Genomic DNA, 12,500 nt, shown 5'->3' on the forward strand with positions numbered 1-12,500 from the left:
CCCTCTCTCTCTCTCTCCGCCCCCCCCCCCCCCCAGTGCTGGCTCTACCCCAGCTCCATCACCTGATCCCTGACGGGGAGCTCACCAGCATAAAGATTACCCGGGTGGACCCCGCCGACCCCCTGGCCATCAGCATCGTCGGCGGCAACGAGACGCCGCTGGTGCGCATCCTGATCCAGGACATCTACCGCGAGGGGGTGATCGCCCGGGACGGACGCCTGCTCCCCGGGGACATGATCCTCAAGGTGGGCCCTCGCCGCCCCCGGGCCCCCTGGTGCCTCTGACAATAACAAACAGATCCATGCGTGGATAACGGATAAAGAGTCACGTCAGAATAAACCATTCAATCATTTAACGGTTGTCTCATCAAAATAAAAGCCCCCCCCTTAGGCGTTGTTATTGTTATTGTTTTGCCAAAGCTGATGTATTCGATCAACTTCCTGCGCTTTATTGTGTAGCGGTAACGGCAGGAAGTCCCCCCCCGGGGACGGCCTTTGTTATGCTCGCGCCGAGGCTGTGTTGTGTTTGGCTGTGGTCGGCGTAACTCTAGCACTCTTCGGTGTTGTGTTTCTGTTGCTGTTGTAACTCACAGTCTGGTCGGCTCGCTCAGGGAATGAATCCCCCCCCTTTGGCGGGACGATAAAGCCCCCGCCGTGGAACCTGACCCTTGTTGTTGTCGCTGTTGCGGGCCCCAGGTGAACGGCATCGACATCAGCAACGTGGCGCACTGCTTCGCCCTGGCCACGCTCAAGCAGCCCTGCACGCTGCTGCGGCTCACCGTGCTGCGCGAGCAGCGCCACCGCTACCGCGCCCACTCCCACGGCCACGCCCACGACGCGGCCGGCGGTGGGGGCGGCGGCGGGGGCGGCGGGGGCGGGGCCTACCCGCCGGCCCACAACCACCACCTGGCGGCGTCCTCGCCGCCGGGGCGGGACGACAGCGTGCACGTGGTGCTGAGCAAGAGCGCCCCCGACGAGCAGCTGGGCATCAAGCTGGTGCGCCGGCCCGAGGAGCACGGCGTCTTCGTCTTCCACCTGCTGGAGGGCGGGCTGGCGGCGCGCGACGGCCAGCTGTGCGTGGGCGACCGCGTGCTCGCCATCAACGGGCACGACCTGCGCTACGGCGCGCCGGAGCACGCCGCCCTGCTCATACAGGTGAGTGGGGGTGGGAGGGGGGGGGAGGGGGGGAGGAAACCGTATGAACCAGAGCCCACGGTTACCTGAGTACACTGTTAAGGGGAGGGGGTTCCCACTGACACCAGTTCCACCAGTTCATGGGGGTAATGGGGGTAATGGGGGTAATGGGGGGTGCGGTTAAGCAGCGGACAGTGGGGAGCTGCGGGGTGGTCAAAAAAGGACACAGCCGGCCCGCGGTGATCTCCACTCGCTGAACGAAGCCAGTGTAACATGCTAACACACTAACTCGTCATAAAACTCGGCTCATATTGATGCACACACCGGCGTCTCTGTCCCCACTCCAAACAGATAATAGTGATATTCGTGTTTACAGAAGCAGAACAAAGAGCAGAGAGACGGCAGTTAAAAGGGCACCAAACGACCGCAGCCGAGCCGCGCATGCGACTGTGCATGCGTGTTGTGCGGGGCCGTTCTGGCTCCCTGGGCTACTGTTGGTAATTGTGCGGATGGTGGCTCATTAGTCTCTGGCTGCCGGCTCCGTGCTTAATGCAGCTAATAGTTTTAATTGTGGTGGTCCTCCAGCGGGCTGAGCCCGAGGCGGGATCTGCTTCCCGGGCCGTGAGGCAGTCAGCGGCACACACGCCGTGTGTGTGTGTGTGTGTGTGTGCTTAATGGTGGTTCAGTGGTTGCCGGGGCTGGACGGCGTAGCGTCGTTTTCTGAGTTTCCTGACGAAGGAGACCAGCCGCGTCTCGCTTCCCGCTGAGCCAAGACGTCCGCTCCAGAGGGCTGCCGTTTCTGTCCGAGATTTAGAACTGGCGCTGACGCAATTAAATCACTTCAATTAAGACGATAACGAGGTAGACCGGGTAATTTAGGAGTCTGCTGCGCGCCGTCGAGAGCAGCAGAAATCTCAGAGGAGGGGAGCGGGGTGGGGTGGGGGGGGGTGGGGGGGGAGTCAGGGGGAGGAGGTCGAGTGGTGTAGTCAATCACGTGGGTGTGTGTGTGTGTGTGTCCGGGCACAGCTGTGTACGCGCGTGTACGTGCATTCGATTACCGCGTGTGAGAATAAGTGTGGGAGGCAGCTGAAGAGGAGAGGAGCAGAGGAGCAGAGGACAAGAGGAGGAGGAAAGAAGAGAGGAGGAGAGCAGCAGGAGGAGGGCGTAGGAGGAGACAACAAAAACAAACAACAATCTCAAATAGAGGAGGAGGAGGAGGAGGAGGAGAAGAAGAGTGTCTTCCCTCTAGATCCGTCAAGACGCAGCGCGCGCGTCGCGAGGTGGGCTGCTGCGTTCTCGGGCGGGGCGGGTTTAAAGAAAACACCGAGCCAGCAGCAGCTGAGAACATTCTTAGTCTCCTAGTCTTAATGCAAATCTGTGGGTTAGCATGTTGCGTCGTGCGGCACGCCGGGTCAAAGTATAAATAATTTAAACTCCAGAGCGAATCCCCTCCGCGGCAACGGCGAGCGGAAAAAGACGAGGAGAGGAGAGTAGAGGAGGATAGCGGAGAGGAGGAGGAGAGACAAGATTCAATTCATTCAATTGGCAGTAAAAAAAAACAATAAGGAGCTGTCCAGGGCCCTCCGGGGAGGCGGTGTGAGGCGCACACCGGCTGTAGCTGAGATGAACCTCTCTAACATTAATCTGCTTGAAACACAAAACGCTTTACTGTCCCCTATACCATCACCATCACTGCTGGCTGGCTGGCGCCGAGGCAGGGGCCCTGTCCGCCCAGCCAAGGGCAGATAAGGGGCCCGGCGCTGGGTCCAGGTGCGCACGGTGACACGGCGTTTATCACCCGCAGACCTGGACGCTGTCTGATTAGATGAGGTGCAGCTGCACGTCCGTCATCTATTACAAACAGAAGCCGACGTACCGTGGAGCGCGGTGGAGGGAGGGACGAGGAAGGATTAATCTGTTTTTTTGGGGGGGGGGTTTTTGCGAACAACAACAGATGAATCACCACGGTTACAAATCTTTGAAGTAAACATCTGATTCAAAGCAGCCAGAAGAAGTGACAAACAAACAAGAGAATAGTTTGCAAATGAGATGTTATCTTGGTGACTGTTTTTCGTACGACGCATCGGGGTTAGGAGTTGTAGGAGCAGGTGTTTTTTAAGATCCGAAGGTATGGATCTGGGTGCGGGGGAGCAGTGCATTATGGGATTACCACCCAATTAATTCAACTAGTTGCACCCACACAATGCAATATCATGAAGAGGGCCTCACGGTTCTAATAATATAAATAATACAAATCATTTTCATACATTTGCATTTGTAAATAACTTTTTCAGGGCACTCAATGTTGCCTTAGGGCCCATCATGTAAACTGTCAAACTAAAAATTTAGTTTTGGAGATGAGCAGGCAGGTACATATAATAGAGTTGTATTTACTGAGTAGAAGTTACCGCCGCAGGAGCTTAGGAGCAAACGTGGCGAGTCGCATCACAGAAACAGTCCACAAAGCACCGAGTTGCAGCTGTTTTCTTTTTTCAGTGCACCAGCGCTTTCGCACATCCCTCTGCCACCCCAGCGCCGCCCCAGCGCATTTCTGCTCCAGAAACTCCTGTGCACGCGGCCCCTTACTGTGCAGAAAACCTCAGCAAGCCCTCGTTCCACCATCCTGTCCGTGACGACCCAATACTTTCCCTCTCTCTCTCCCACCACCCCGCCCCCCCCCCCCCCCCCAGGCCAGCGAGGAGCTTGTTCACTTCATCGTGTCCCGTCAGATCTGCCTCCTCCCCACCCCGGATATCCTGCAGGAGGCCCCGTGGGGGATGGAGGGCCCCCCACCCTACTCCCCCGTAGACCTGGAGCCCTCAATACTGGTGAGCACGCACACGCACGCCCGCACACACACGCAGGCACGCACGCACACACACACGCGCACGCAGGCACACAGGCACGCACGCAGGCACGCACACAGGCACGCACGCACACACACACACACACGCACACGCACATAGGTGCACACACTGAGATGTGTGTCCTCTACTCATGCAGAAGAAATTTCTTTCATGTAGAAATGATCCCTCAATTTATTAGCCCATTACAGCTGATTCACTCCTGATTCACTCCTGATTCACTCCTGATTCATTTCCCTCGACACTGGCATAGCTCTCTCAGCATTCCCCTGCTCCATCCTCCTTATCTCCTCTCCCATATGCACCTCATCTCCTCCTCCTCAACTCCCCCTCCTTGTCCTTTCCTCCCCTCTTTCTCACCTTATCTTAACCTTTCCTCACCTCCCACTGTCCTCACCTCCTTAAGCCCTCTCCTCCCATCTCACTCCTCCTCCTCTCCATTCCTCTCCCGTGTCCTTCTCTCTCCTCCTCACCTCACCTCCTCTCTCACCCTCCGGCCTTTCTTCTCCTCTCCCCCCATTTCTCCTTTACTTCACGTTCCTCCTCCACCTCCTCACCTCACCTCCTCTCTCACCCCTCACCCCCCTTTCTCCTTCAACTTCACGTTCCTCCTCCACCTCCTCACCTCTCCTCCTCTGTCCCCCTCTCTCAAACCGGCCCCCTTCCTTCTCTCTCCTCTCTCCTCTCTCCTCTCTCCTCCACCTCCTCACCTCACCTCCTCCCGGGCCCCCCTTCTCTCTCCTCCTCTGTCCCCCTTCTCACAGACCATCTCCCCTCTCTCCTCCCACCTCCTCCTCCTCCTCCTCCAGAGAAGTTGCCGCTCCTCCTCTTCATTACAGGATGCCTACGACCTTGCGTGTACCTCCAGTGATAAATCACGTCGTGCTCGGGACAGACATTGTGTACAGTACAGCGTCTCCCAGAGACTCGAACCCGGCTTCAAAAGGCCCCAGGGGGAGGAGTCCCATAAAGGCTTCTTTATGCTCGCACGCACCGCAAGAAAACAACAACCTTTTGTGGCTCCGACGTGCCCGCGCTAAATATAGCCCCCTTTCATGTGTGGTCTTTTAGACCGCGGCATGAAGTGACGGTCGCCGTGACAACCACCACGCCGTCTCGCCGGGCCAGGAGAAACAAACATTTTCTGACGAACAAACACACACACGCACGCATGCACGCGCACGTGCACACACATACACACACATGCACACACATGCATTGCATGCGTTCACATATTAAGACACACATACATGCACATATTAACAAACACATATTAACACATCCGTGGGGGGGGGGTGAATGTCAGGTGATTGGGGTGGTAGATGTTGAGAGGGGGGGGGGGGGGGTCTGCAATGTGTTAATGCAGCACATGGAAGGAGGCTGGCTCCGTTCCAGCTACCTCAATGTGTCAAAGTGCTGCTCACTGGAGCACAATTGATACTGACTCATACACACCACTCAATACACACACACACACGCTATTATACGCACATGCCATATTACACACACACACACACACACACTATAATAGGCACATACACACACACACACACACACACACACACGCACACAAAACGCACACTACTGTAACAGATAGACACACACACACGCACACGCTAACACGCAGCCACACACTTCACCCTGTGGGCATTACTGACTCACGGGGCGACACCGTTGAAATCTGCAGTCAACACCAAAGCGCAGCAGACACTCAGCAGGGACTCTGACTGCGTCACCTCGTGATTCAGCTGCAGAGAGGCGGTCGCCGGTCGGCCGGTCGCCCGGTTGACCCCCGAAAGGCGGCGGCTCTCGGCCTCATCTGCCGTGCGCTTCCTGTTTCCTGTTGTGTGGTGCAGGACTCGTGCCAGAAGCCGGCGTGCTACGAGAAGACGGTGACGCTGACCAAGGAGCCCTACGACTCGCTGGGCATGACGGTGGCGGGCGGGATGTCCAGCCGCGGCTGGGACCTGCCCATCTACGTCACCAACGTGGACCAGGACGGGGTGGTGGGTCAGGAGGGCTCCATCCGCAAAGGTAGCGCTCCGTCTCTCCCTCTGCCTCGCGCGTGTGTGTGTGTCATCGCGTCGCTCACCTCGTCTCGTGAAACAGTCTGTGTGTGTGTCTGTGTGTGTGCGTGTGTGTCGGCCTGTCTGTCTCTCTGTCGTTCTGTCTGGTTCTACCTCTCTCTTTCTCTCGCCCCGTCTGGCGCTCCGTCTATTTCTCCCTCTCCTCTCTCTTTCACTTGCTCTCTCTTTGTCTCTGTCTCTGTCTCTCTCTCTCTCTCTCTCTCTCTCATGTCTCCTCCTCGTATCGCCCACTCTTTCTCTTTTAGTTTCTCAGTGTCTATTTCCGTCCGTCTCCATCCCACTTGATTTCTCCCATGTTCCCTTTTTGTCTTTTTCTGTCTCATTGTCTTGCCATCACTCACTCTCTCTCTCTCTCTCTCTCTCTCTCTCTCTCTCTCTCTCTCTCTCTCTCTCTCTCTCTCTCTCTCTCTCTCCTTCCTTCCCTCCCATTCCTCCCCCTCTCTCTCTCTCTCTATTCGTGCCCCTCTCTGTATCTCCGTCTCTCTCTTTCACCCTCTCACTGATATCTACAAATGCAGGCGTCTTTGTGTTCGCGCCTCGTCTGCCCCAAATATTGACCTGAGGCGACCGGCAGTTTGTTTGGTCGCGTCCCACCGTCCGTTTTGTCAGGGCCGTGCGTCGGGTGCATACATCACCTGTAGCCACAAAACAGAAGGTGTGATGGAGATAAACGCTGACTCTGTGTTTCATTACCGAGGTTATTTACCTAGCCCGCTACGCTACGCCATGCTACCGATACGCTACGCTAAGCTACCGCCACGCTCCGCCGCTCCACAAATCAACTCTTTAACAGGACAACGCTATCCTACGAGGCAATATTAGCATTGCAACGCTCGTAACCGATTAAAGGTGTTGCAAAGCAGAAACGCTGCAGCGCCATGACGTTACATAAACCCAGCGGGCACCGACACAACGCACAAGCCTGTGTGTGTGTGTGTGTGTGTGTGTGTGTGTGTGTGTGTGTTTATTTATGGTTGTGTGTGTGTGTGTGTGTTTATTTATGGTTGTGTGTGTGTGTGTGTGTGTGTGTGTGTATTGGTATGTTTGTACGTAGGTGTATGCTTGTGTTAGTGTTTATTCGCGTGTGTGTGTGTGTGTGTTTGACAACACGTGTGTGTGTGTGTGTGTGTGTGAATGCATGTTCGCGCGGTGTGTAGCCTGTGTGCGTGCGTCAGTGTGTGTGTTTGTGAGCAAACTGGACGCGCACAGCTGGAACAGAGCTATGCTAATGCCGTCTATCAGCGGCGCACCTGTGAGCTCCATGAAAAGGACAAGTTCTGCCCGTCTGTGTTTGTCCTGCGCCTTCTGCTCGAGGTGTGCGTGCGTGTGTGTGTGTTTTTGTGTTTGTGTCTGTGTGTGTGTGTGTGTGTGTGTGTCTGTTTGTGTTTGTGTCTGCACTTTGAGCACGACACATTTGCATACAGTTCCACCGTCGAGCCGAGGGACGGCCGGTCGGCCTTTGAGGTCAACCTCATCTGGCAAGCTGACCAGACCCCCCCCCCCTGGTTGTCCCCGGCAACACTTTGATTAGGGGGAGGGCAGGGGGGGGGGGCAGGTGGGGGTGAGAGGGGAGAAGGAGGTGGGGTGTGTGTGTGTGTGTGTGTGGGGGGGGGGGGGTCATAATGTGCAGGTGGTGCTTTGTTTCTTGATGCTCGCCAGTCGGGAGCTCACTGAATATTCAGGAGTTAGATGATGGGAAAAGGAAACTTCACACGCCCTGTGAAGTTTCCTTTTTTCATTTGTAATGATTAACATTTTTATAAGCTTTGGATTAATGCATAATAAAAAACAGGCACATAAGAAAAACGATTTTTGGACCTCGGACTGAAATAAAGCGGGAATTCTCGTCTTCAGGGCGACGTTAGCTGTGTGTCAAAAACGTCCCCTATTCCCTCGCTCACTGTTCCCTGTGTAGTGTTCATGATGTAGTGAACTATGTAGGGAACGGACAAACGGGAATTCGGACACTACGCCGAACATTTCTAAACGTCAGTAAATGTGTCAGTAAATGCGCCCGCATTGCATTGTGGCACACGGGAGTAACGCGTAGGGTACCATCGTATGTTCACTCAAATTTTGGGGTATTTTACAGTCCACTATATAGCAAGTGAAATGAACCACAGAGAATTCGAACGCCGCCACAAAACGCCGAGCGCCCTATACAGCGCACTATATCCGTGATAGGGGAACGATTTCAAACACAGCTATTGTGTTGCGTTGTTTTTCTTTGCTCCTGATCTGCTCCCCTCCTCCTCCTCCTCCCCCTCCCCTCCCCCCCCTCCCCCCCCCCGCCCCGCCCGGCAACAGGCGACATCCTGCTGAACGTGAACGGCGTGGACCTGACGGGGGTGACCCGCAGCGAGGCGGTGGCAAACCTGAAGAACACCACGTCCCCCGTGGTGCTGAAGGTGCTGGAGATGCGGCCGCCCGAGGACTGCTCGCCCGAGTGCGCCCTGCCGCCCTGCCTGGCCCCGTCGCCCACCGACAGCAGCAAGAGCCCCCCGCCGGCCAGCGACGACCACTCCCCGCTCTGGGTGTCATGGCTGCAGCTGCCCCGGTGGGTGGACCGACCGGGCGGCGTGTGTGTGTGTGTGTGTGTGTGTGTGTGTGTGTGACCATCCGTGGACGCGCACACGCACTCACACACACACACACATAAAGACGCACACATACACATAAAGACGCACACACACACACAGACAAGCACACACACACACACACACACTCACACACACACACACACACATAAAGACGCACACACACACACACAGACAAGCACACACACACACACACACACACATATAAACAGACGCATACACGTGACTAAAACACACCCAAATACACACCCAAACACACACACACACACACACATACAGACGCACACACTAAAACACACCCAAACACACACACACATATAAAGATGCACACACATACAGACGCACACACACACACACACACACACACACATACACAGGCACACAAATACAGGACACACATTCTAAGAGAGACGCACGTCTCACGTACACGCGCAAACACACACTAAAACCCACACATTACAAAGGACACGCATCTAACACCATTCTGCCATCTCCTTCCAAAGAGGAAAAAGTTTGCCGCTTGGTCCTATTCTTTTCTTTCAGCTTAAAAAATAAATAAATAATTTGGGTAAATAAATATGCGGGCTGACCTCGGCCAAATGCTGCTGGCTGCCTCTCCCGGCGGAGAGAGGGACACAACCAGCTGGCTCACTCATTAGGAATTCAACCGCAACTTTTACATCTGAAACATTCAGAGCCTGTCAAAACTTTATAGGCTTGTTTAGAAGTCGAGAGTCCTTTAGTCTCAACGTCGCCCTTCAAGCGGCTTCGCCCGGGGCACTGGCCATTAGTGGGTCATTACCTCCACACTCCTCTGTGCTCTCTCTCTATCCATCTATCTCTCTATCAATCCTTCTCTCTATCTATTTATCTATCTTATCTCTCTATCTCTCTATCTATCTATCAGTCTATATATCTATGTACCGTATGTGTGTGTGTGTGTGTGTCTGTCTGTCTGTCTGTCTGTCTGTCTGTCTGTCTGTCTTTCTATCTCTTCCCTCCCTCCCTCCCTCCCTCCCTCCCTCCCTCTATCCATAACGTTGGGTCAGCTAATATGCACATCGGGTTGTGGTTTATTGCTGACTTGTGTGATACATCTTCTAGAATAGTCTAAACGGTTTGTAAGGTGTCATAAAGGTCCAGTACACAAACAGACTGCCTAATGATCCGTGGCCAACGGCAAACTGCTACTAATCCCTCAGCGTGGTGCGGTGTGCAGATATCCAGCACAACCCAAAAGCCCTTTGCTCCGTCGCAGCAACGTGGTGCTCTTTATTTCCCGGGTCACGTCACAAATATGAACGGTAGCACCGAGATGTAACGGGGCAGACGCTGATTGGGTTCAGACTGTTTTGTGTGGACAACGCAGTCTCACTCCGAGTTTGTCAAAAGTCGACGCTTGGGTCAGGGGCTTCTGGCGTTAACTGCTGACGCAAAGGGTGTCCTTGTGCGTCTTCATTCGACACAGGGGGTCATCAACTCAATGTCATCCCTCCACGGCGATAAGTGTTAAGTGCGTAACCCTTACCCTAACACTAACCCAAACCCTAACCCTAACCACTGCTACCTTAACCCTAACCTTAACCACTACTACTCTAACACTAACCCTAACCCTAACCACTGCTACCCTAACCCTAACCTTAACCCCTACTACCCTAACACTAACCCAAACCCTAACCACTGCTACCCTAACCCTAACCTTAACCCCTACTACCCTATCCCTAACTCTAACCACTGCTACCCTAACCACTACTACCATAACCCTAACCCTAACCACTACTACCCTAACCCTAACCACTACTACCCTAACCCTAACCACTACTACCCTAACCCTAACCCTAACCACTACTACCCTAACCCTAACCACTACTACCCTAACCCTAACCCTAACCCCTACTACCCTAACCCTAACCACTACTACCCTAACCCTAACCACTACTACCCTAACCCTAACCCTAACCACTACTACCCTAACCCTAACCCTAACCACTACTACCCTAACCCTAACCACTACTACCCTAACCCTAACCCTAACCACTACTACCCTAACCCTAACCACTACTACCCTAACCCTAACCCTAACCACTACTACCCTAACCCTAACCACTACTACCCTAACCCTAACCACTACTACCCTAACCCTGTGGACAAAGTGTGTTGGTAACCACTTGTCCTTCGAGTGACCCTGGCGGTGCGGCCCCCCCTTCTGCCCCCCCCTCTGCCCCCGGGGCGTCTCAGGCACCTGCACTGCTGCAAGGACATCATCCTGCGGCGCAGCACCTCGGGCAGCCTGGGCTTCAGCATCGTGGGGGGTCTGGAGGAGGTCAACTGCAACCAGTCCTTCTTCATCCGCTCCATCGTGGAGGGCACGCCGGCCTACAACGACGGCAGGATCCGGTAGGTCTCTCTCTCTCTCTCTCTCTCTCTCTCCCTCTCCCTCCCTCTCTGTTCTCCATTTCTGGTTCTCTCCATCTTTTTTCTCTCACTCCTTTTTGTTTTAAGGGGGGGGATTTGTTGCACCCTGCTTCTTTAACCGCTCACTCTATCTTCTCGGTTTCCGTTCCCTCGATCTTCTTGCTTTATCTCTTTTCTGTCATTTTTTTGTCCTCTCCTTCATTTTTTCTTCCTTTTCTTTTTCGTTTTTTTTTTTTTCTCGTTCTCTATATCTTTTTTATTTTACCTCTTTTTGGAGATTTATTGTTCTCAGCTATTCTTTCTCCCTCTTAGGATAACACTCTCACTATCCTCTTGGTGGTCATGGTCTTCAACCGTGGGGATGGTTGAAGACCATTAGTTTATAGGAAGATATAGAAATAATGTATGTCCAAACAGCATGGACACTATATACACATAATTCATCTAAATCTCCTTCCAAATGTTCAATAGTTGGTATGGACCAATGATATACAGTGTATAGCATACATTGGTCACATAAGGCCTGATGCATCGGGTGTCTGACGACGTGTGTGTGTGTGTGTGTGTGCGCGTGCGTGCGTGTCCCTGCAGGTGTGGAGACATCCTGCTGGAGGTGAACGGGAAGAGCACGTGGGGCATGACGCACACGGCCCTGGTGCGTCTCCTTAAGGAGCTGAGGGGGAAGATCACCCTGACCATCGTCTCCTGGCCCGGGAGCCTGCTGTAGCGGAACCTCCAGCCCCCCCCCCACCCCCCAAAACCCCTTTACCCCCCTCCCCCAAAACCCCTTCCCCCCCCCCCCCCACCCCCGGCGGTCCTAGGAGCCACCACCACCCGGAATGTGGAGGGGCGGGGGAGTTTAAAGACTGACCACTTGAGTGGGAAGGGCCCTAGAACTTATCGACAAGCACGGACTCCTGATCACGGACAGGCCATGATTTGCCTCAGGGCGGAGCTTAAAAGGGAGGCGGGGGCGCCTATCGTGGAACTAGGAGCAGGGGGAGGAGCCAGTTGGGAAAGGAACAACGACTGGAAGCCTGTTACCCGCGTTAGATTGGCCCTATTTCCCAGGATGCAATGCGGAAATAGGTGTGAGGCGCTGGCCGGGCCCTCTCCACTAGGATGATGACTGGCAGAGCTGGAGGAGGGGGCCGCATTTTCCCCGGACGATGGAAACCCAATGACTTCAGCTGGAGGTTTTGGTCCGGGGGACACAAGAGTTGCCAATTTCAGTAGTTCCTGCGTTTAGGGTATGCGTTATGTTCTGCTCACATTTCCTTAACTGTAAATTGTTGGGTGTCAAAACAAACAAAAAAAAATTATATATATATATATATATATTCTGATCCAAGCGCTTGTAAGATGTTATTTTTTTTTCTTGTTTGTTCGTCGGTTGGTTTGTTG

At 54.1% G+C, this 12,500-nt stretch overlaps 1 protein-coding gene across 1 annotated transcript in view; it reads left to right on the forward strand.

Annotated features, from left to right (window-relative positions):
* The window catches only part of lnx1 (ligand of numb-protein X 1), a gene marked incomplete at its 5' end in the record, with an annotated part of 16,744 nt that extends 4,878 nt beyond the window's left edge, over nt 1-11,866 (forward strand). The window contains 7 exons of the mRNA XM_084472956.1: nt 37-245; nt 696-1,154; nt 3,824-3,961; nt 5,854-6,031; nt 8,392-8,641; nt 10,920-11,078; nt 11,688-11,866. Of these exons, the coding sequence (XP_084329082.1) occupies nt 37-245; nt 696-1,154; nt 3,824-3,961; nt 5,854-6,031; nt 8,392-8,641; nt 10,920-11,078; nt 11,688-11,823 (1,529 nt within the window). The 3' untranslated portion in view covers nt 11,824-11,866. The remainder of the gene's footprint in view (nt 1-36; nt 246-695; nt 1,155-3,823; nt 3,962-5,853; nt 6,032-8,391; nt 8,642-10,919; nt 11,079-11,687) is intronic.
* Between the last annotated feature and the right edge of the window lie 634 nt (nt 11,867-12,500).

This window comes from Micromesistius poutassou, assembly GCF_964030765.1.
Source record: "Micromesistius poutassou genome assembly, chromosome: 9".
In the NCBI taxonomy this organism is placed as follows: Eukaryota; Metazoa; Chordata; class Actinopteri; order Gadiformes; family Gadidae; genus Micromesistius; species Micromesistius poutassou.